The sequence below is a fragment of the Herpailurus yagouaroundi genome, unplaced genomic scaffold (genome assembly GCF_014898765.1).
Source record: "Herpailurus yagouaroundi ecotype Mexico unplaced genomic scaffold, PumYag 29, whole genome shotgun sequence".
NCBI lineage: Eukaryota > Metazoa > Chordata > Mammalia > Carnivora > Felidae > Herpailurus > Herpailurus yagouaroundi.
Genome location: NW_024412377.1, coordinates 49,686,682 through 49,710,708, shown reverse-complemented (window position 1 = coordinate 49,710,708; position 24,027 = coordinate 49,686,682). Strand labels below are relative to the sequence as shown.

The window sequence follows — 24,027 nt, the reverse complement described above, 5'->3', positions numbered from 1 at the left end:
ACACACACACACACACACACACACACACACACACACACACACACACAACTTGTCTTGTTAGAATATATCCTTTTGAAAAAGTAGGGGCAAATTGCCAGCATTCTCTGTGTGAATGTTGATTTTTTTAACTTAATAGAGCTTATAAATTATTTTTATCATGACTTATACACAGAAGACAATTTTTTTCATAGTAAGGTACCCTTGAGTTTACTTAATAGGCCTTCTACCAATGAGTATTTTGGTTACTTCTAGGTTTTCCTATTCAAAAGTCACTGCACATGTGTGGGCATGACTATTGAATGATGTCATACACAAAGACTGACCTATGTAGGTATGCCACAAATTTTGATTTCTGTTGCTAAAAAATCTGCACCAATTTACATTCCAAGCAATAGCATATGCATATCTGTTTCCCCAGTGTTATCAAGTTTTTCCATCTTCACAAATCTATTAAGTGAAAAATGAAATCTCATTTTTGAAGATTTGTATTTCTTTAATTATGAATAAGGTTGAACATTTTGTTAAATGCCTAAGACATTTATGTTTCTTTTTCTTTGAACATATTGTTAATATCCTTGATTCATTTTTCTTTCAGTTGGTGATTTTATCTCTTTATTTGCAGACACTGAATTAAGGAAATTTAGTTATAGCATAGTATTTTTTCCATGTTCAATTTTAAACATTTTATTTAGTCAAATTTGTCAGTCATTTTTTTGTGTATGGTTTTGGGGATTTATTTCTTCTTCAGAAATATCTTTTGTACTTCAAGATTACAAAAGTATTCCATCACATTTTCTTTTAGAGATCTGTATGGTTTTTTTTTTTCTTTCCTTTTTACAATTAATCCATGAATCCATATGGAACTGTGTTAGTTTTCCACTGCTGTATAACAAATTACCACAAGTTTAGCAGCTTAAAACAACACACATTCATTATCTCACAGTTTCTGCAGATCAGGAGTTGGGCATTATTTAACCGGGGCCTTTGCTTAGAATTGTATACACTCTGATCAAGATTTTGCTAGAATTGTGTCTCATCAGAAGTTCAATTGGGGAAAGATCCACTTCCAAGCTCTGTCAGACTGTTGTCCAAATTCACTTCCTAATGCTATAGGATTCATGGCATCCTCCTTCATCAAATCCAGAGAGAGAGAGAGAGAGAGAGAGAGAGAGAGAGAGAGAGAGACTCTAGCAAGACCTTACACCATTATGTAATTACACATATGTGATCACATACATTTCACCTTTTTCACGTTACAGTGGTTAGAAGAGAGTCACTGATCCTTCCAGAGGGATTACACAAAGCTATGAATACCAGGAGCCAGGGGTCCTGAGGACCATTCTATTTCTGTATTCGACAACCTCTTTTTGGTGAAAAGAGTGAGGTAGAAATAGACATTTTTTTAAGATTAGCCAAGTTCTAATATCATTTATTAAATTACCTAACTTTCCCCTAACTGATTAGAAATTTGACTTTTTCTGTTTTCCTTAGAACGATACAGTTTATATATCTCAAACTAGGTCATTTCTCCTTTCCTCAAGTACAGCATCTGCAATACTGGAAATACAGTTTGTCAATTCCACAATCAGCTTATTGGGTATAAAAAGAGCACTTATCATGCTTTCTCCCCAAAGTCAGTCACCATTGTCAGTTTCTGTTATATTGTTTCATATATATGTATATTTATGTACCTATTCATATTTATTTACATACCCATATCTATCTAGCTATAGATAAAGTTGAAAACATAAAATGAAGAAGGTCCATTCATTATCTCATTCCTTTCCTCACAAGAGGTGCATATTTGCAATACAACCTCAGGCAAATCCAGGTATATGCTAGGAAACACTAAATCCTTTGTAAAACCAACAGCTGACACTAATCATGCTCATAAATGAGACAAACTCAGGACCAACAAAAGGAAGTGGGAAGCCAACAGAAGACAATTTTTGAGGATATGAGCAAATCCCAAAGAAGATGATATAGATAACAAAGAATAGACAGCGTAATAGGAAAACCCAGCTGCTAGCAAGTGCCATATACTTAAACTGCCATGGTATCCACTTGGTCCTTTGTGTGTAGGATCCTGTGAGTTTGATAATAAAAATTAATAACTTCTGGGACTGTGTCCTATTTCATATTGGAGTCTGTGACCATCCATTGAAGCCAATATAATTGTCCCTCAGGAGCAGATGGTAGAAAGATGATGAAGCACATACTAGCCATGTCATTTCCTAAAAAAATGTCCATCTTCTCTATGTTATGGCAACCCATCCCTACCCTGTCACTACCTTTTTAGAAGAGGTTATTTCCTGTGGATTAGAAGTTGTTTTTGTTTTAATTACATTTATTTTGAATGGGGAATATACACATGTGGTAAAAAAAAATCATATGTTGCCAAATATACATGAAAAAAAAAGTAAGTCTGCCCCTATCCCTGTCCTTAGTTCCCCAGGCGCCATCTCTTTCCCAGAGGGAGCCACCACTGTTATCTTTTCCTTTCATGTTCTTCCAGAGATTATATTTTACATATCATTCTATATTTTAGTTTGTGTGTGTATATATATCATACATCTTGTGTTGTACATATATTATACATATTATACATATGTATTATACTATACATATATATTATATGTATATCACACTTTAAATAATAAAACAGTAGCATGCTTTACACCATTTTCTGTGCTTTTTTTTCTTTTTTTCTTTTCTTTTTTTTCTTTTACTTAATGATGTATCTTAGCATGTGTTCCATATTAGTACTATAGAGTTCCCTTATTTTTAATAGATACCTAGTATTGTTTGGATGTAATATAATTTTTATAATCATTCCTTATTAGTGGATATCTAGTCTATTTCCCATCTTTTGCTTTTAGAATAATGCTTTAATAACTTCATACTTTACAATACCATTTTTTAAAATTTTTTTTCAACGTTTATTTATTTTTGGGACAGAGAGAGATAGAGCATGAACGGGCGAGGGGCAGAGAGAGAGGGAGACACAGAATCGGAAACAGGCTCCAGGCTCTGAGCCATCAGCCCAGAGCCCGACGCGGGGCTCGAACTCACGGACCGCGAGATCGTGACCTGGCTGAAGTCGGACGCTTACCCGACTGCGCCACCCAGGCGCCCCTACAATACCATTTTAATTCACAATCCTTTTAAAGATCAGCAAGAGATTACTTATAACATAATGTGCATTGTTTCTATCATTTATTACCATCTACCAAAAAGTTGTACTCTACTCCACAGCAGTTGTCAAATTGAAGTCCAAAGCAGAGGTCCAGATTGATAGCCACTGGCTAAAACTAATATAAAGACATGTTGTGTTTGATCCGCATGATTATTTTTCCAAATGGAATGACTTTTCAGAATTAGAATGGTCAGAATTGTGATGTGATTTAGAGAAATCACATCAAAATCAAGATGTTGGGTGTCTCTTGAATAACTAAATACTCAGCAATACTGGACTCACTGCTTGTCCAATAGTAGTTAGCTGGAGCGGAATAAAAGCTGTTGAATTCAGGTATGGCATGCACTTCTCCAGTCCACCATATGACCAAGATGGGAACCAAGATTGTCCTACATCTTTGAGGTTGCATCAGTTGTCATTTATTATCATACATTCTTTATTTTTCCCTCTGTAGCAGAGTTGAGAAAAAAATGAAGTGTTTTTGTCAACGTTTATTTATTTTTGGGACAGAGAGAGACAGAGCATGAACGGGGGAGGGGCAGAGAGAGAGGGAGACACAGAATCGGAAACAGGCTCCAGGCTCTGAGCCATCAGCCCAGAGCCTGACGCGGGGCTCGAACTCACAGACCGCGAGATCGTGACCTGGTTGAAGTCAGACGCTTAACCGACTGCGCCACCCAGGCGCCCCAAAAATGAAGTGTTTTTGTATCCAAGTGTCTCCTAATAGTAGGAAAACAAAAGAAGTAGACCCATACTCACCACTCACTCCCTGTTGCCTCACACCCAGATGCTTCCTTACTCATTTACATAACTAGACTGGATTCTCAAAGCATTTGAGTTTGCAATCCTATGTTTAAAATAACCAGACTCAAAAATATTTTCAGTAAAGTCCAATATAGACATATTATCTATCCTCTTTATTTAAACCCTCTATCCATTTGTCAACTTTTTTGACAGGTTTGACCTAGAAAAGATTATTTATTTTTAATACCATTTCTTAAAAACAAAAACAAAAACAAAACCCGAGTCTGTCCAATGGACTTTGCAGCTAAAGTGGCCAATCCATTGATTCTGGAGCAAGAAGAGCAGCTGGCAAAACTAATCAGTGTTGGGCATTTGCATTTTTTCCCTTTTTAATGTCTCCCCTGGTGCTGGGAGATTGGTTTTCTATGTTGGAAGAAGGGCACCACGAGCAGCTGCTGCCTTTCAGTCTAGTGCATAGTAAAGGAAAGAGCGTGGTATAGCATTCATCTACCAAATATCCCAACAGGTTAACCAGTTCTGGAGCAAGGAAGTCACAGCTTGCTTTTGAAGGTTCTTTGTATTGAGTATAATCGATTTTATGTTTCTGGGAATAAGATGTCTCTCCTCAAATTCCCTTTCTCTCTCTCTCTCTCTCTCTCTCTCTCTCTCCACTCTAGGCAGTAAGATGATGCTTCTTAGGCTTGAGAATCTCCTGTTGATGAGAGGCTGACCAAAAAAATATTAAATACAAGTATGAACTTGAAAAAAGTAAGTATATGCATGCTCCTAAAATGAGGCATCAATGTGATGCTTACTGCAAATTATTGAGTGCTTCTTAATGAGTGCTTCCAGACATTGTGCTCAATGCTATACATGCATTATCTCATTTAATTTTCTCAATACTCAAAACACATGTGCTATTGTTAACCCTGTTTTATAGATGGAGAAACTTAAAATAAAAAAAAAATTATAGTGGTTTTCACAAGAACTCTAGGCTTGTAAAAGACAGAGTTGATATTCCTCTAGGCCTTTCTGATTCCCTTGTACCGTACCTTAGCTAAACCCCTAGAAAGTTTCCTCCATAGAATAAGCACTCTATAAGGAGGTTGCTATTGTATTTTCAGTGAGGACCACTGAGTGTATTCTCTTTGGAATATAATGCTTCTGGGGATAACCATTCAAGGAAGAACATTTTCATCCTACTTTTTATGTAATTTTTCCCTTCCTTATCTTTTCCACAAGAAGCAATCTGCTATTGGCCCCTTTCTCCTCAAACAATTCACAATTAAAGTAGCTACACTATGACCTCACTTCTATTCTGAGAGATCATTTCTTTTATTAGCCACGTCTCTTCCTGGTACTTGTGGGCTCTCCTTGATGCCCTAAAAAGTTAAGTCACTATTCACTAGCTCTTGCTGCTGGCGGCATACCATTCACTGCACCTACTTGGTCAGAGAGCCATACCTAACCCAGGTCACCTGTTCTCTAATCCGTGAAATTTCAAGCTTCACACCCCATTTCTCTCAAAAAAGATCTTTAGTGACACTTTTTTTAAAAAAAATAATTACTTTCAATTTATATATAATAAAAGGCCCTCTTTGTGGTGTACAGTTCTGAGTTTTAACAAATCCACACAGTTGTATAGCCAGTATAACAATCAAGATAAAAGCACTTCCATCCTCCCCCCATAAATTATCTCATGCTATCCCATTATTATCACCCACCCTAACTCTTAAATCCTGCCGATAGCTGATTATTCTCTGTCCCTATTAATTTGTCTTCTTCTATAATGTCATATAAAATGCAATAGTACAATGTGTATCCCTTCAAATCTTCTTTCACTCAGCATAATGCACTTGAAATTCGTCAGCGTTTAGTCCACTCTTTTTTTACTGATAAGTAATATTCCATTGCATAGATGTTCCATACATTGTTTTTTTTTTTTTTTCCAGGCAACAGACAGCTTTAATGATTTCTACTACCACTGTGTACTGTGGATTGGTAAGATCCGCTTTATTTTCCGAATTGGCAGGCTGCCTACTATTCCTGCCAATTCTTTGAGAACTTCTTCTCTATTCATGTTGATGTTATTTCGAGATTTATATACAATCTGAAATGTCCCTTTGTTTGGAGCTTTAAACCAGGGTTCCAAAAATGTTTCTGCATATTTTTTCATGTCTTCTAAGAAAGCTTTGCATGTGCCCGAAATAGGTAACATTCATAGAATAACCTGAGTCTTCTTCTTCTTGGTTTTATACATATCCTGAAGAATATGATGTACCAATTTCTCAGGTTCTATCCCAAGTGTCCTGATGAAGACTACGTTATTTGTTCCACTCTCCACTGATTGGAATCTTCTTAGCTTCATCTCCGTAGATGCTTTAATGTCACCAACTTCTTTCTTCAAGGCAGCCTCCACATCATCATCTTCTGCCTCACTTCCAGAGGGCTGCTGATCTTTGTAAACTTTTCCGGCCGGTACACGTCGTAGCCGTATTCATTGAGCAGACTGTAGGCCTCCTCCACGCACTTGTGCTGGTTCATGTTGCAGGTAATGAGAATGCCCTGTAGCCCGGGTTCCAGCTGCGGTGGCCCACCGCGGTCGCAGCGCCGCGCCCGCTTGGCCTGCACATACTGAGCTTTCCCTTTGCGCTTTCCACTGTTAGACCGAGGAGGCTGCTGGACAGAGGCCGCCATGGCGCGTGAGACCCAAGGCTAGCGAGAAACAGCTTTCTCCTCTATTCCTGGCTTCCTCACCTCTCGATGTTCCATAGATTGTTAATCCATTTGGCAGTTGAGGGGCATTTGGATTATTTCTAGTTTTGAGGACTATGAATAAAACTGGTATAAAACTTTGTGTAATGTATTTTTGAAAACACAGATTTTGTTTCACTTATGTAAATACCTAGGAACAGAATTGCTGGGTTATATAGTAAGTTTAACTTTATGAGAAACTACCGAACTATTTTCCAAAGTGACTGTAACATGTGCATTTCTGCTAGGAACATGTGAGAGTTCCAGTTGTTTCACATCCTTGTCAGCACTTGATATTGTCAAGGTTTTTTGTTCATTTCTTTGTTTGTAGCTGTTTGTTTCTTTGTAACATCTTATAGATGTGTGGCGAAATCTCATCCTGGCTCTAAAGCAATTCTCAGCTAACTAATGTTGAGTATCTTTTCATATGCTTATTTGCTGTCCAAATATCGTTTCTGGTAAAGTGTCTCTCAAATCTTCTATACATTTTTTTTTTTTTTGAGAGAGAGGGAGAGAGAGAGAGAGAAAGAGAGAGAGAGAGAGAGATAGAGCACAAGCAGGAGAGAGGAGCAGAGAGAGAGAGAGAGAGGGAGGGAGGGAGAATCTTAAGAAGGTCCCACACTTAGTGTGGAGCCCGAAACTTGATTCAATCCAGGACCCTGGAATCATGACCTGAGCTGAAATCAAGAGTCAGACACTCAACCAACTAAGCCCTCCAGGTACCCCAAATCTTCTATACATTTAAAAAATTACACTGTGTCATTTGTTTAGTGATATTCTTATAATTTGAAGATTAATTCAATTTATGTTGATCTGCCTTTAAAATTTAAATATCCCAGAATTATAAGCTTCTAATAATAATAATAATAATAATATATATAATAATAAGCTTCTATAGAGCACTGATAACTTAATATAAATTAGTTCCATACATTCATTTAAAAGACAAAAGCACCTAGACAAAAGCTCATTGTTCTAGAGACTGTGAATACAAAAGTAAGCAAACTCAGTCAGCTTTCAAAGAGACTTGTTTAATCAGACTGCTACCCACACAGCCAAATAAGAGCAACACTGTGGTAAAAGGGAATTTTATGGGCTTGAGTTGAGATTAGCAGGACAATTTTAGAGCAGTACGCTCCCTATAACAACAGCATTAGAATTGCCTGGAAATTTGTTAGGAATCTACTGAATAGAAAGTCTGTGGAGGGACCATGTGTATTAAAAGTGTTCTAGTTTATTTTGATGTTCAAATGTGAGAGCAAGGAAAACTGCTGTAGATATCTAGAAGATGAGGCGAATGGTGAAAATTTTTGCTCAGGCTCAAGTTTTATATCCATATACTGTTTAGTAGTTTTCATCTTCTGACTATAGTGTTTGACTCGAAAATTTGGTGGGTCGGGGCGCCTGGGTGGCGCAGTCGGTTAAGCGTCCGACTTCAGCCAGGTCACGATCTCACGGTCCATGAGTTCGAGCCCCGTGTCGGGCTCTGGGCTGCTGGCTCAGAGCCTGGAGCCTGTTTCCGATTCTGTGTCTCCCTCTCTCTCTGCTCCTCCCCCATTCATGCTCTGTCTCTCTCTGTCCCAAAAATAAAAAAAAAGTTGAAAAAAAAATTTAAAAAAAAAAAAAAAAAAGAAAATTTGGTGGGTAAAAATCCCTCATGTACTTCACGGTCAGCATTATAGTCATCAGAGAGTTACTTGGTCCTGTGTGTTAATTCTGAATGCAGTCAGCTGGTCACTCTCAGAGAGGTGAGTTGTCTCCTCACTGCCCTCTGCCCTTTCTAGCTCTGGTCAACTGCAGCAAGAGGGAAAAAAAGCAGTGTATCTTGAGTGAACAAAAACATAGTAATAGGTCCAACCCAGTTTTAACAGATCAATAATCTTGCCACAACACTTCTTTCCTGATTCTAAGAATTTTTCTCTTTATATTTTTGTAGTTGACATTGTTTCTTTTCTAGAAGATTTTTGAGCAGTTACTTCGAGGAGTTACTAATTCTTACCTTGTGCACACTGCTATAGAAAGGTTTCAAGGGAATAAATTTTTTTTCAGAAGAAAAAAGTAAGTCAGAGGCAAGTTATCTTTTTGAAACATTTAACCTAATTCCAGTTGTACTCATTCTCTACTATATAAATTTGCTATTTTCCCAAATGACAAGTATCCACTCAACCTGTGCTATATGCAAAACTTCCAAAGTATATGCCAACCAAAATCTTGTATATAAATACTCATGGAAGCATTATACAAATAGTCAAAAAGTAATTTCACCAAATGATGAATGGATTTAAAAAAATGTAATGGGGCTCCTGGGTGGCTCAGTCAGTTGAGCATCTGACTTGGCTCAGGTCATGATCTCACAGCTTATGAGTTCGAGCCCCACATTGGGCTCTGTGCTGACAGCTTGGAGCCTGGAGCCTGCTTTGGATTCTGTGTCTCCCTCTCTCTCTGCCCCTAACCCACTCGCATTCCGTCTCTGTCTCTCACAAAAAAAAACAAACATTTAAAAAAATTTTTTTTAAAAAGATAATGTAACCATCTAATTAAATATTATTTGACCTAGAAAACTGATGAAGTACTGGTACATGCTACAACGTGTATGAACCTTGATAACATACTAAGTGAAGAAGCCAGATATAAAAGGTCACAGAGACATCGGTAGAGACAGAGAGCAGATTAGTGGTTGTCAGGATCCAGGGGAGAGGGGAACAAGGAGTGACCAGATTTTCTTTTCAGAATGATGAAAGTGAAAATGTTCTCAATTTAGATAGTGATGATGGCTGCACAACTCTATCAATGAATGTACTTAAAACCACTAAAGTATATAGTTTAAAAGGGTGAAATTTGGGGGTTTTGAATTATTACACCTCAATAAAATGTCCCAAAAAGAAAAAAAAAGTTGAGGGGTTAAGTCTCTTCTTACTGAACAATTTCTCAGTTTGGGTAAGTTTTGTGCAGTAGAGTGGGAGACTATGATGAGCCTTGAATGACCCTGTAGAGAGAACTGAACAGCCACACGATCAGACCTGCACTTACGATTTATTCTTAAAGTAGCAAGCCTTGTCAGGAGAATGGCTTACAGATTGCAATGTGGGAGAAGGCCACTGAAGGAATTATACTGTCATTAGTATTTTAAATTAAGATACCATTCTTAAAATGTCCAAATTTTCTATGAGAATCTTAAAAAGTGACCTCCTTTTCACAATCCTCTGATGAAGTATATATAAAACCCTACTGTAGGGTAAAATCTTTCAGCCAATCTATCTATACTCATTAAACTACCATCCTGCTTATTATTGTTTCTTTATTATAATTTAATTGATCATCAGCTTTGATATTATTAGCAACAAATACATTTTCAACAGGAATTTGCTTTCTAAATCACTCCTCTGGTGAAGGGACCATAAGAGACAACAGAGAGGGAAAACCTGGTGAAGGGTGAACAAACATATGTCCATGAGAAGTCACAGGGATAAAATATTAAAGAAAAGCATGAGAATGGGACCAGCTAAAAGTTTAATCTGAAATTGAAAGTATAACATATTTAAATTATGATTTAGAAGTAAAAACACAATCCAAAAGTTAAAAAATAGGACAATGGAGGGGCGCCTGGGTGGCTCAGTCAGTTAAGCTTCCAACTCTCAATGTTTGGTTTTGGTTCAGGTCATGATCTTGTGGGTTTGAGCCCCATATCAGGCTCTGTGCTGACAGTGCAAAGCCTGCTTGGGATTCTCTCTCTCCCCCTCTCTATGCCCCTCCCCTGCTCACGCTGTCTCTGTCTCTCTCAAAATTAAAAAAAATAAAAAAAAATTAAAAAAAATAAAAACTAGGACAATGGATTTAAAAATTATGGCATATCCATATGGATATTATGAAGATATTAAAAATCAAACTTCATATTTAGTAACAGATAAATGATCATAAATTCCATTATAGTTTAAAAAAGCTCAATTATTAATATAATGTGATCTCAAGTATGTATATGTATATACATATATATAAAATCTTCTCATATATAATTTTCATATATATGTATATAAATATATAGTTTTCAACACAAAATACAGGTATACATATATAAACACATATTTTCTGTTATGAATGAAATAAAATTTTATACACTTATATTTATAAAATATTATACATAAAATAATACTTTTATATGTATCAGTAAAGTGCTCAGAAGGATGATTATGGGTCATTTTTATTCCTTTTATTACCAGTCATGGGGCTCTAGCATGATGGATACCCCAACAGGTTGGAAATTAGAGCATTAAAACTGCCCTTTGATGTAGCTCCTTTGGAAAATATGTTGGATGCTTCTTAAAAAGTTAAATGTGAGGAGCCCGGGTAGCTCAGTTAGTTGAGTGTCTAACTCTGATTTTTGCTTAGGTCATGATCTCACAGTTGTGAGTTTGAGCTCCACACCAGGTGTGGAGTCTGCTTAAGATTCTCCCTCTCCCTTAGCCCATCCCCCACTCAAAAAAAAAAAAAGTTAAATGTAAATTTACCATATAACCCAGCAATTCCACTCATAGGTATCTGCCCGAAAGAAATGGAAACATGACCACACAAAGACTTGCACTTAAATGTTCATAGCAGCGTTATTCATAATAGCTAAATGGAAACAACTCAAATGTCCATCGACAAAATATGGCATATCCGTACAATAAAACACTATAAAAAGGAATGCATGATGCATGCTACAAAACATTATTGTAACCAAAAGAAGCCAGACACAAAAGACCATATACTATAGGATTTTATTTATATGAAATGGGAATGGGAACAGAGATTAAATTTAAATGAGTATTATGGATCTTACTGAACAGATGAATGTGTTATGATAAGCACAACCCAGTAAACTTGATAAAAATCACTCAACAGTATACTTAAAATGGGTAAATTTTCTGATATGTAAAGTACATTTCAATAAAAACTTTTAAAAATTGATTTTTTTTTTTTTTTAAAGATGAGCTTTAAATTAAGTTAGTAGACCTCAGCAGAGATCTACAAAATCACCTTTGGAAGACAGAATGACTCCCAGGCCAACAAGACTTGACTATAACCTGACAACATAGGAAGAAATCTACAGAAGGAATGTGTTATCGAAATGGAGGGTGGGCAGTTTTGGGATTACAGGTAAAGGGGAGAGATGGTCTTGACTTGGAGAGTATCATTGTGTTGGTGTTTCCATTACTCTTGTCATGAGGCAGGTAGGAGGAGAGGAAAGAGGTGGTACTGAAAAGAAAACTCAGCTAAGAGTTAGCTAAACAAGTCCCCAGGCACTGATCCCAGACACCCAGTCCAAGAAAACATTTGTTGGCTAGCTTCTGCAGCCTCGCTGCAGGGTGACGATGCACTGATAAGTGAAGGCAAGTCCTTCTAGACTGTGGCTTTGCTCTTGTAACTCAACAAGCTTAAAATTCTGGGTACCATAGCTGTTACTATGAACCCAATTCATGTTAATTCATCCTTGTGAAAAACAGGCTTCTGAACCTATTAGGCAGAGAACCTGAGTGTGGAGGGTGGTGAGTTTCCCAGACTAGATGTCTTCCAGGAGAACTGGTCTGAGTGATTGGAGACCTCTTCAGTTTGTACCCTCTATCTTGATGTGTGTGCCTAGGCCAGAATGTAGTTGGCACAACCCATTGCAAGACAGTATAGCATATGATAAGAATGTAGACTTTGGAGTCAGACTGCCTTGGTTCAAAGCCTACGATACTCCTTAGTAGCTGTGTGACTTTGGAAAAGTTACTTAACTTCTCTGTTTCAATTTCTCATCTACAAAACAGATAAAAACAGTATCTTCTTCACGTGGCTGTTAAAATGATTAAATAAGATCATACACATAAAGCACTTAGCACAGAGCTTATCACCTGGTAAACACTAGAACATTAATTATTATACTTCAATTGGCATTCTTTTCACACTTTTCTGTTTTTAATCAATTTCTTATAATGAATACATATCATTTCAGTTTATAATCAGAAAATGACATTATCCAAAACACTTGAAATAAATGCAATTTCTGTTTAACCAGAAAAGAAAAAAGAGTAAAGAACAGAGATGGAGGAAGAAAGAGGAAAAGAAGGAAGCATTCAAAAATGCTAATGAGGAACATTTTAGAAGGACAGAATGTTGAAATCCAGGCCTTTCTGTGTAATACAAGCCATCTGGTGACTGCATCTGAACAAGCCTTACTGAGATTTTTCTTGAGAGTTCTTTTGCACTGTTCATTCCACACTTCATCTCAGTGGGCAAATGGGTGGATTTGCCCTGCACAGAACAGGGATAGTCAGTGGAATGAAGCGAGAAAGAATAGTCCAGTGAAGAAAGTGAGAATTGTTTAAGGTAAGAGGCAGAAAAGAGCCCTTATCCACATTCCTCTCCAATCTCTCAGCGTTGGAATCTAAGTCTGTGGTTTTAGACGAGGCTCACACACAATTCAAACCACAGATGCAGTTCCCTTCCCGAGTCCCAAAGGCTCCCAATCAGCCCTCGGCCTTGTGTAGGGAGCTGTTAAACCCCTACCCATGGTTTAATTAATTTTCTGAGACAAGTGATTGGTTGACATGACAGCAGTAAACATCAAATTCCATTAATTAATGCTGAGACATCAGTGTCTGTGTTGTTCCTCAATTACACATTCAGATGCAGCCCCCTTGTGCTGGCATGAGTTTGGTGTTGAAGCCCCAGAAAGTCCCTCATAATGGAAGGGCCACCAAAGGTGGTGGGGGCGGGGGGCGGGGGGGAGGATGGCATGGGGCACTTACACCAAGATAATCAACTTGGAGAAATTCATACTCCAATGTGCACTCCCCAGAGAAAGGTTTTAGAGACCTAGATGAAAGGATTTAAATGGTTTTGGGTGAGGCATTTTCATTTTTCTGGTGGCCTGGAAGGGAACTATCAGCTTGATGAACACAGAGCTTCCCTTGGGTTCCAAGACACTCTCTTCACACAGGCTTTCCCAGCCTTCTTCCCTTGCCCCCTCCTCACTGTTCTCTTTCTCTCTCTCTCTCACACACACACTCCTTTTTTCCCCCCTAACTACAGTCATCTTCAATTTCATGTCAATTCAGAAGAGAGTCAAAAGGGAACAAAAAGCAATCTTTGCTTCTTTCACTCAAGTAAAAACCCTAAAGGGACCATGACTCCCATAGAGGCACATGCCTTAGGGCCTGGAGACAAAGCAAAATGTTCTCATGAACACTCAGAGGTTAGATCCTAGAGATAAAGCAATGTGATTAAATCTTGATAGATTTTTGTTTTAAGAGCTGAAGGAGTTGGGATGGGGGAGGGCAGTGCAGCTATTGTTTGCCTGGTTACAAAGAGTGCCCTTGGCAATCCCTGCTTAATCAGGATCTTGATGAGCGTATTTTCCCTCCCAGGACTAAGGCACCAAGGAAGAGTCTATTTGAAGCAGCCTCCGGCCCATTCCCATGTGGTTGATCCATCCTTTGCCACTTCCCTGGACCCTGCCCTGAGAAACAGCTGTTTCATTATTCCAGCAATCTTATGAAAATTGTTTGTGACTCCAGTTTGAAGATTATGAAAATAAAACCTTAGCCCCACCCAGCCCCAGATTGCAACATGCAAAGATGATCATTGTTAAATGTCTTCCATACCTTTATAGGGAAGTATTATCCCCTTATTCATATATTACTAATCTTTTCCACTTTAAGAATAGAGAAACAAAGACCCAAAAAGTGAAGCTATTTGTCCAAGGTCACGTCCCAAATGAGTTACAGGTCCCTAATAGATACACAGTTTACAGAACCAGGAGGGAACAGAGTGAGATGGGCTGAAATGATAGCATACTTGCTGGATGCTTGGACTGGGCCTCAAGACTCCAGATTTTGAGACTGGTAGTGTTAAGACAGGGAGGATTCTTTATTATTATTTATCTCACATCACCATATTTCAAAAGATTGAAAAAAAGGTGGGTGCTCAAGACTGAAAAGTACAGAGGTATACAGATAGAAATTAAATAGTAGAACTCACAATGGCATGTTTCAAATTCAGATATCCTCTGGATAGAAAAAAATACAAAGAAAAGAAAAGGTTCAAATCTAATATAAAAGATTGAAATTAACGCCAAGGAAGAAGTCAAAATATTTAATTCTGTTCCCAGGTTCCATCACCACCTTGCACTGCAATCTTGATCATTTCAGTTAACCTCTCCGGTCCATATTTCATTCATTTGTTTAAAGATGCTCAGTTACCTGCTTCAGATTCTGTGTCTCCCCCTCTCTCTCTCTGCCCCTCCCCTGCTCATGCCCTTTCTCTCTCTCTCTCTCTCTCTCTCTCTCTCTCTCTCTCTCTCTTCCTCAAAAATAAATAAACATTAAAAAAATAATTATAAAGGTGCTCAGTTATACCTGCTCTACTGTCAGGGTTGGTATGATTAAGAACCAAATGGTATTTGTCTAGCAGAAGCTTCCATACAAACTTCAAATGGACCCAGATGTGTGACAGCAGTTGGATGCCTATCACTTGGAGAATAATGGCTAATGTTAATAAGTTTTTGATTTGTCTCAGGCAATAAGTTACTTTGCAAACTATCCCCATTCAATCTTCAAATAATGTATGAATTAAAAACTAGCATTGCTTGGGGCGCCTGGGTGGCTCAGTCAGTTAAGCCTCTGACTTCAGCGCAGGTCATGATCTCATGGTTTGTAAGTTAGAACCCTGTGTGGGGCTCTGTGCTGACAGCTCAGAGCTTGGAGCCTGCTTCACATTCTGTGTCTCCCTCTCTCTCTCTGCCCCTCCCCTGCTCACACTCTCTCTCTCTCAAAATAAACAAACACTGAAAAAAAAAAAAAACCCACTAGCATTTCTCTAGTTTAAAAGATGATGAAGCTGCAGCTCAGAGATGTTAAGATACTTGCCTGAGGGCCACACAATTAGTAGGTGGCAACGCCAGAATTCAAAGCTACATTTGTCTAATTCCAGAGCTTGAGCATTCACACACTGGACAATCTATTCTACATGGCAAAAGTACTTTAGTATGATTCAGAAAAGGTGAAACACACCCCTATTGAACACAATATAAAAATACCAAGTTGAGGAGTGTCTGGGTGGCTCAGTGGGTTAAGTGCCCAACTTTGGCTCAGGTCATGATCTTGCAGTTCATGGGTTCGAGCCCCACATCGGGCTAATGCTGACAGCTCAGAGCCTGGAGCCTGCTTCGGATTCTGTGTCTCCCTCTCTCTCTGCCCCTTCCCTGCTCTCTCTCTCTCTCTCTCTCTCAAAAATAAATAAACATTAAAAAAAAATTCCAAGTTGGAACACACTCGTTCAAAAGGAATATAATTTCTAGTCATCAGAATGGTATCAGTGTCCCCTCTCAGACTGGAGCCTGCAGGCAAAGAGGGCAGGTAGAGGGGCTTGTTGGACAAGGCCAAACTTGGGGCAGACACAGCCCTGAAACAGCCCTCCTGCTCCACAAATCAGTGGCGGCTCCCTCCACTTAAGTTCATTCCAAACAAATCCATTAAAAGCATCATGTTAATGAATATTTTATATAGCTATGACATAGTGAGTCCCATTCAGAAGAGGCTCTTACTAAAGGCTGACACAATGAACAGCTAAAATAGCCAACTAATCATCAAGGCCAATAGAAATCTGGCCAGGGGACACAATAATTTTACACAAAGAAAAAAATGAAAGTCATATACTCCCTTCTTGATGATTTAAGAATGCTTTTTAAAAAATTCTACCTACCATACTCAAATATTGCCATCCATCAGCAAAAGACACCTATTTAGATAATTAATTTGTTTTTCCTTGGCCTTCTCATAGTATCTGAGGAAAGTCAATGTAATATTTGTTTGTTTCTCTTGAATTAGGTCTCTTTCTGGATCCTTAGCAAACACACACACACACACACACACACACACACACACACAAACACACAAATACATAAACATGTCTTAACCTATTTCCCCAAGAAATAGAAAGTGAAGAGAATCCTAAGTGACAAATGCAGTGGCCTCCCACGTACTCTGCACTCCTCCAAGTCTTGCATCTCTCCCAGGAAAACATGGCTCAAGGATTTTGGAGGAAAAAGAGGGCAGAACCTATAACAGAAAGCAAATCAGTGGCCTATGTGTAAAATACAACTTGCAGATGTGTTCTATTTGGTCTGCCAGTATTGGCTTGCCTACTGTTTTTAAGAAATTTGAATTCATTGTTAATATTTAAAAATCTGGAGATATCACAAGTGTTTCTGAATTCTGACTTCTCTTGAACAATTAGGAGATCTGGCATGATAGGATCTGCATTCCTGCATAGTGACAGCCAGCTGGAGCTGAGTCTTAGCTCACACAGGGGCCAGTCACCCCAGTTCCTAGACTTCATCATGTTTCCCTGTCATAAAGACAGGATCAGTTGCCATTTGTCATTATCCTTTGAGTTTTTCTACTTTCCTTAGATTTGACCAGTACAACAGAAGACCCGTAGACCAGTGGAACAGAATATAGATCCCAGACATAACCCATGCATATATAGTCAAATGATTATTGAGAAGGACACCAGAAACACACAATGAGGAAAGGACAGTCTCTAAACAGTGTTGGGAAAACCAAATATCCACATGCAAAAGAAGGAAACTGGACCACTATCTTTCACCACTCATAAAAATTAACACGAAATTGGTAAAAAACTGAAATGTAAGACCTGACACTATAAAACCCCAAGAAGAAAACATAGGGGGAAAGATCATTGACACTGGTCTTTTCAATTATTTCTTGGACAAGACAGCAAAATAAACTAAAAATAAATAAGTGAGATTACATTAAACTACAGAGCTTCTGCACAGCAGGGAACAATTAATAAATTGAAATGGCAACCTATGGAATGAGAGAAAATATTCACAAACCATGTATCTGATGTGGGCTTAATATCCAAAATATATAAGGAACTCACACAACTGAATAGCAAAATAGTTAATAATACAACTTAAAAAATAGGGAAAGGACCTGAATAGGCACTTTACCAAAGAAGATACACAAATGGACCATAAGTATATGATAAAATGCTCAACATCACTAATTATCAGGGCTCAAAACCATAATATCACCTAACATCTGTTAGAATGGCTATTAACAAAGACAAGAGATAACAAATGTTGGCAAGGATATAGAGAAAAAGTAATCCTTATACACTGTTGGTAGGAATGTAAAATGGTAGAACCATTAAAGAAAACATTATGGCATTACCTCAAAAAATTAAAAATTGAACTACCATATGATCTAGCAATCTTACGTCTGGGTGCATATCTGAAGGAATTGAAATCAGTGTCTCAAAGAAATATCTACACACCCATGTTCATTACAGCAATATTCATATATACAAGATACAGAAACAACCTAAGTGTCTGTCAAAAGATAAATGGATAAAGATGTGGTGTACACACACACACACACACACACACACGAATAATATTCCTTGAGACAGAAGGAAACCCCTCCATTTGCAACAACATGGGTAGACCTTTGAGACTATTATGTTAAGTGAGATAAATCAGAACCATAAAGACAAATACTTTATGTTACCACTTGTATGTCGAACCCCAGAAAGTTGAACTTGCAAAAACAGAGTAGAATGGTGGTTACCAGGGGTTGTGGGTGGGAAAATTGAGGACACATTGTTTAAGGATATAAACTTTGGTCTAGTCAATAAATAAGTTCTGTAGATCTAATGCACAGCATAGTGATTATAATAAATAATGTTGTATTATAAACTTCAAAGTTGCTAAGAGATTAAATTGTAATTGTTCTCACCATAAAAAAGAAATGACAATTATGTGATGTGATAGAGATGTTAGCTAACGCTATTATAATCATATCGCAGTGTATAAATGTATCAAACCAACATGCTATATACCTTATAGTTAAACAGTGCTATATGTCAATTATATCTCAATTAAAAATTTAGTTAATTAATTTAAAAAGAAAAGGAAGTGAAATATTTTTCATACCCACATGTCTGTCTAAAGTGGGAAAATTAATGGCAAACTGGGATAGCCACATATTGGAAGAAAAATGGGAGAAAACTTAAAGCCTAATTCTTTGTAGGAGTGAAAACTGTGCATTTGTGTTTGATATGCAAACAAAAAACAGGCTGGTTTAACTTAAGTTTCTCACTTGACCCTTGTGGGCATTTGAGGTTGACATCGCTGCTGAAAGTCACTGAAAATCTTTGGAAATTGGTCTTTACCCTGATACTTTTCATTCATAGTTCCAAGTGCCCTCTTTAGTTCTTGTCACAGTTCCAGGCATATAGTGGGTGCCGAAAAATAAAATGTGTTATGAACTAAAATTATATTTTACTCTTTTCCCCCCTCCCCATTTGATTTCTGTATACCAACTCCCCTTTACCACCACCACCATCCTCTCTTCTTGCGGGTTTAAGAATCCTTTTAGAGCCTTTTTTGCTCTAAAGCTTTATTTCAGGACCAATCATACCAAAAGGACCTGGTAAAGGAATCACATAGAGACTTTAGTGACTGTTTGATAGAGTATTCACTTGAGGACCAGCCAAACTTAAATTCAAATTCCAGCTTTACCATTCACTGTCTTAGTGTGGGTTTTCCAACAGCACAGACTGAGATGAGGATGTGTGTATTTATTGGAGAATGTGATCCTCCAAACGAGAGGCAGGGAACTGAACAGAGGAGGAAAAAACAATACAAGAAAGCACTAATTGCTGAAGGCAACTGCTTACTTCAAGCAGGGCTTTCTGAGGAATCCTATGGAATATGTGTCAAAACTGTCAGCCAGGGATGAAAACCTTTTTATCCATTGGCTCCTGCCCCCATTGGTTGAGGGTTGCCCCATGATGTGTTACCATCCCCAAGCAACCAGAGGAAGCTGGAGAGAAGCTTTGGCTGGCATCAATGGCAAAGCCAAGAAGAAGTAAGGTGGTACACACAGGGTGTCCTCTGTAATGACTGTGGCCAACTACTTCATTTCTGGAAACCTCAGTTTCCCCTTCTAAAAAATAAGGTAACACTAGTGCTTCCCTTTTAAGAATGCAGGGAGACTATGATGAAATAATCCACGTAAAGCTTAAAGCAAAATGCCCAGCACATAATACATGCTAATGAATGGCTGTTTCTAATATAAACTCTTACCTCCAAGACTGAATACTATGGAAGGCCTTTATATGACAGATCTGCATCAACAGCCAATGAAACCAAACAATGATAGTTTCAATCTCAGCATTTACTTAGTGAGGGATTGAAACTGACTGCTGCTAAGCCAATTCTGTCCCATAAACATGTATTCTTTTGCCTTCGACCCTACCCCCACTACTATATATACTTATACACACACACACACACACACACACACACACACACACACGAGAGAGAGAGAGAGAGAGAGAGAGAGAGAGAGAGAGAGAGAAATGTGTTGCCACATTTAAAAATCAGAAAAATTCATATAAAATTCAGGTTTCCAGCTTACCCTTGAAAAATAGAAAGATCTGACCCCACTGAGCTAGCAGCATTCCCACTGTCAGCTGGAGCTGAGTGGTGGTGACCCTTTCAAATGGGGCATATTTTCTCCAATTTGCCACTCTCCTCTCCAAGTCCATTTCACTCATTCACTGCTGCCCCCATGGACATTTGCGTTTGAAACTCCTGAGCTGATACTTAACCTAGAAAGGCAGGGTTCCTGGAAACCCTGCCAGGACCCAAGGAGGAAAAATACCGGAAACGACAAGGCTTTTGTTTTTCAGTGAGACAGCTGAAGAGCCACCCTTAAGGCTGTAGAACTCAATGTCCTGTGATGGAGAGCTAAGTGAATCCTGCTGAGGTGAGAGTGTGTGGTTCCAGCAAGTCTGGCTATTACCAACCTGAAGCTGAGGTCACCCCAGCTGCTCCCGGCGCCTGCAACTCTGTTTATTTCATTCTGGTTCATACCAGAGATTTATTTTTATGAACAGTGAACATTTTTTGCAACATTCCCTCATTTAACCTTCATTATCAAAGTCTCTGCCCAAAGCCCATATAAGCACCATTATTGCCCATATAACATTTTCTAACATAAACCATTTAAGGCATTTTTTCCCATTTTTATTTATTTCTCTTCCGTTACATTTCATTTGAAATGTGCATGGGGGAGAATGTGTCTTGTTTTTATGTTGTCTCATATAGACCATAAGCCCTAATGGTGGGGGCTGCCTATTTTGGAGGTTAATAAGCAATGGGGACATTCATCATATGGAACAAACAACCAGGATATGCTGGCCTCTTAAAAAAAGTACTAGAAAGGAGTTTTGTGTTACTAAGGAAATTGAAAGGAAAATAAACCAGCTTTCTTTGTCTCTTCTGAAAGATATGAAAAGAAGAAACATGGTGGCTCCAAAAAAGGAAGCCAAGAAGATTAAAAGCAGTGTTGTATATACTATTACTCCTCAAATCACCCATTCATATGCAAATATTATGGGGAAAGTGATAGTATGTATATCCCTGTGTCTCCAGTCCCTGGCCAGGGTCTGGTGCAAAGTGGGTAATTTAACAAAAGTTTGTACTTGACTCTAAGAAACTCAACTGACTTAAGCAAAAATGGTAACATACTGACTTACATACTTGAAAAGTTCAAGATCTTTAGACACATCTGTATGCAAAAACTAAGCATCTTCATGTTTCAGCCTCTGTCCCTCACTTCCTCTAAACATTCATTCTGCCTTCCCCTCTATTGATTTTTACCATAAGCAGACTGTCTTCTGTTGATAGTCAGCTGTTCATCAAGAAACTTTATGCTTTTATTCCTCCAAGCTCAGTAACTCTCATAATAAGGAAGAGAGAGAAGAAAGAAAGAAAGAAAGAAAGAAAGAAAGAAAGAAAGAAAGAAAGAAAAGGAAAGAAAGAAAGAAAGAAAGAAAGAAAGAAAGAAAGAAAGAAAAGGAAAGAAAGAAAGAAAGAAAAAGAAAGGGACGGGGAGGGAGGGGAGGGAGGGGGATGGGGATGGAGTGAGGGAGAGAGGAAAGAGAGAAAGGAGAAGAAGGGAGGGAAGAGAGGGAGAAAAATCAAAGAAGGGAGGGGGGTGAAGGAAAGCAAGAAGGAAAGATAAAAGGAAATAAGAAGAGGGAAAGAACAAGCCTCTCTTTCCCAGCAGCTCCATCAGTTTGGATCTCTGAGCAAATCACTATGGTCAGAGGTAAGAACTACATGGATCAGAAGTCCTATCTTAGGGAACCTGGGCGGCTCCTTTGGTTAAGCAACTAAGTCTTGATTTCCACTCAGGTCATGATCTCACGGTGGTGAGATTAAGCCCTGAGTTGGGCTTTGGGATGAGCATAGATCCTGCTTAAGATTCTCTCTCTCCCTCTCCCCCTGACCTGCCCGGTTTGCTTGCCCTTGTGTTTACAGGCACATGCACGTGCACGTGTGTGCACACACACTCCCATGCTCTCTCGCGTGCTCTCTCTCTCTAAAAAAACAAAACAAAACAGAGATTGGCCAAGGTAGAATGCCTGCTGGGTGGGCATCAACAGTAAAGATCCACCACAAAAGGCATGGATGGCACTGTTGCATGAAGACAACCATGGTGAACCCTGCGCACTCTCTTCCAGCTCTGGAGTAACCAGTGAGGAAGTCTTACAAATTCAATTTAATTCACTGCCATGAGCATGTACTGCATCTTACTATGTGCTAGTGCTAAGACATGAGAAAGCAAAGCTGAAAAGCTATTGACAATGTTCAACAAATCAGCTAACTGATAGGAGTAACAGCTACAAAAACAAATTACTAGGAAACCTCGTGCTAGAAAAAAAGGAGTAGAAGTTAACATGCAAGGTGCGGAGGTTTAACTTTGAATTCCCCTAGAAGCAAGGGTTAGGATCCCCTAATCCCATGGTTAGGATCGAGTGGAAATGACAGGTATTTGGCAGGCAATCTAGGAAGCAGGGCGAGAGTAATGGGGAAATGACCTGTGAAAGGAAAGATGCCAGTAAGGGAGGAAGTGTTCTACTATATTTATAGATTATTTATAGATAATATGTATAATTATTTATACATATTATATATATTTATAATATATATTATATATATTTTATAGTTACCACCTATTATTTGATATTACATATTATATCCTATAGGTGGTAACTACACAAGTTACCACTGTGAGCAAATAGAACTTAATCTGTTGGGAACCCTGGGGGCCAGTATAGAACACATGCCTCAATTATTTAGCAGGCAAGAGGGAGACTGATGGTGAAAAAATTGAGGTACTTATTTATGAATTCCTGTCTATCGCTGACAAAAGGCTGCTGGAGTATGGGGCAGTAATTCCCCAGGCATTTCTGGCTTGTCATATGTGTGGACAGAGTGGGCTTCAAAGACCAGAGAAAGCCCTAGGCAAAGAGATGCATCCCAGGTCAGTGTTCAGGCCGACTGCACTGAAATGGTAAGTCCTGAAGGTTATCAGTATGGCAGTGGCAATATCTGATCTGTAGGTAAAAATCATTTTGCTGCTCTTTCTAAAATAAGGAAACTGAACCAGAAAATCCCTGAGGGCCTAACCAACTCTGAAATCCTAAGATACAAGGGTTAGTCTAACAACCTTATATTTTATACTTCCCTGTCAGCATGTCTCAGGCTGGTTTTAAAACAATCTAAAAATGCATGGGAAATGGGTGGGTTGATGGGAGGTAGAGGCAGCCGAGACTCTGATAAAGCTAATAACTTTGTGGTCACAAAGTCCAGGACTTCACATAAAAGCATATTCATCAAAATAGCCTAACTTGCTTGGAAAGGCTCTGCTAACATTTAACATTGTGATCTGGCCCCTGCAAGGTAGGATCACAGATTACAGGCCATCATAAGAGGACCCTCAAAGTTGTAGATTCATAGAGAAAATAATTTGAGATCAAAGTGTGGTTATGAACCCCTGGTTCTTCAGACTCCTAAGTGCTCTCCCCTCTATGGTCACAGACAAAAACCAACAGGCAGATGTAGCAAACAAGGCTTTATAAAGGAAATTGACTTTTTTTCTATATGCAGGGTCTTAGTTTTCTATGACCCTCACACTTCCAAAGCTTCCTCCTAACTCAGAGAGGTTGGTAATATTTGCTTATTATTTTTAGCATTTCTTATTCTTGGAAGTGTTTTAGTAGCTGTTATGGAGACAGGGCCACACAACACTTTTGCAACAGGTCTGTGGCTCTGTGGTTTCCCATTCCAACAAAACCCTGTTTCCCAGAAATCTGCCTGTAAAACCCAAACCCCTGTGAACCCACACTGGGCCCTGTACTGGAGCATGTGAGTTCCAAGGGACAGGTTTATCTTCTTCTCATTTCTTAAGATGTGTTCTGGTAAATTAGAT

At 38.5% G+C, this 24,027-nt stretch overlaps 1 protein-coding gene and 1 long non-coding RNA gene across 2 annotated transcripts in view; both read right to left on the bottom strand.

The window, feature by feature from the left end:
- The window catches only part of LOC121010070 (uncharacterized), a 369,296-nt gene that overhangs the window by 324,602 nt on the left and 20,667 nt on the right, over positions 1–24,027 (bottom strand). The gene's annotated exons all lie outside the window — the stretch shown is intronic.
- On the bottom strand, positions 5,933–6,679 carry LOC121010048 (THUMP domain-containing protein 1-like). Its single transcript, XM_040443452.1, has one exon. The coding sequence runs from the start codon at positions 6,635–6,637 to the stop codon at positions 6,344–6,346; it is 294 nt and encodes a 97-aa protein (XP_040299386.1). The 5' UTR covers positions 6,638–6,679; the 3' UTR covers positions 5,933–6,343.

Coding starts and splice junctions, on each gene's coding strand:
- LOC121010048 (XM_040443452.1), bottom strand. CDS start 6,637: ATGGCGGCCTCTGTCCAGCAGCCTCCTCGGTCTAACAGTGGAAAGCGC.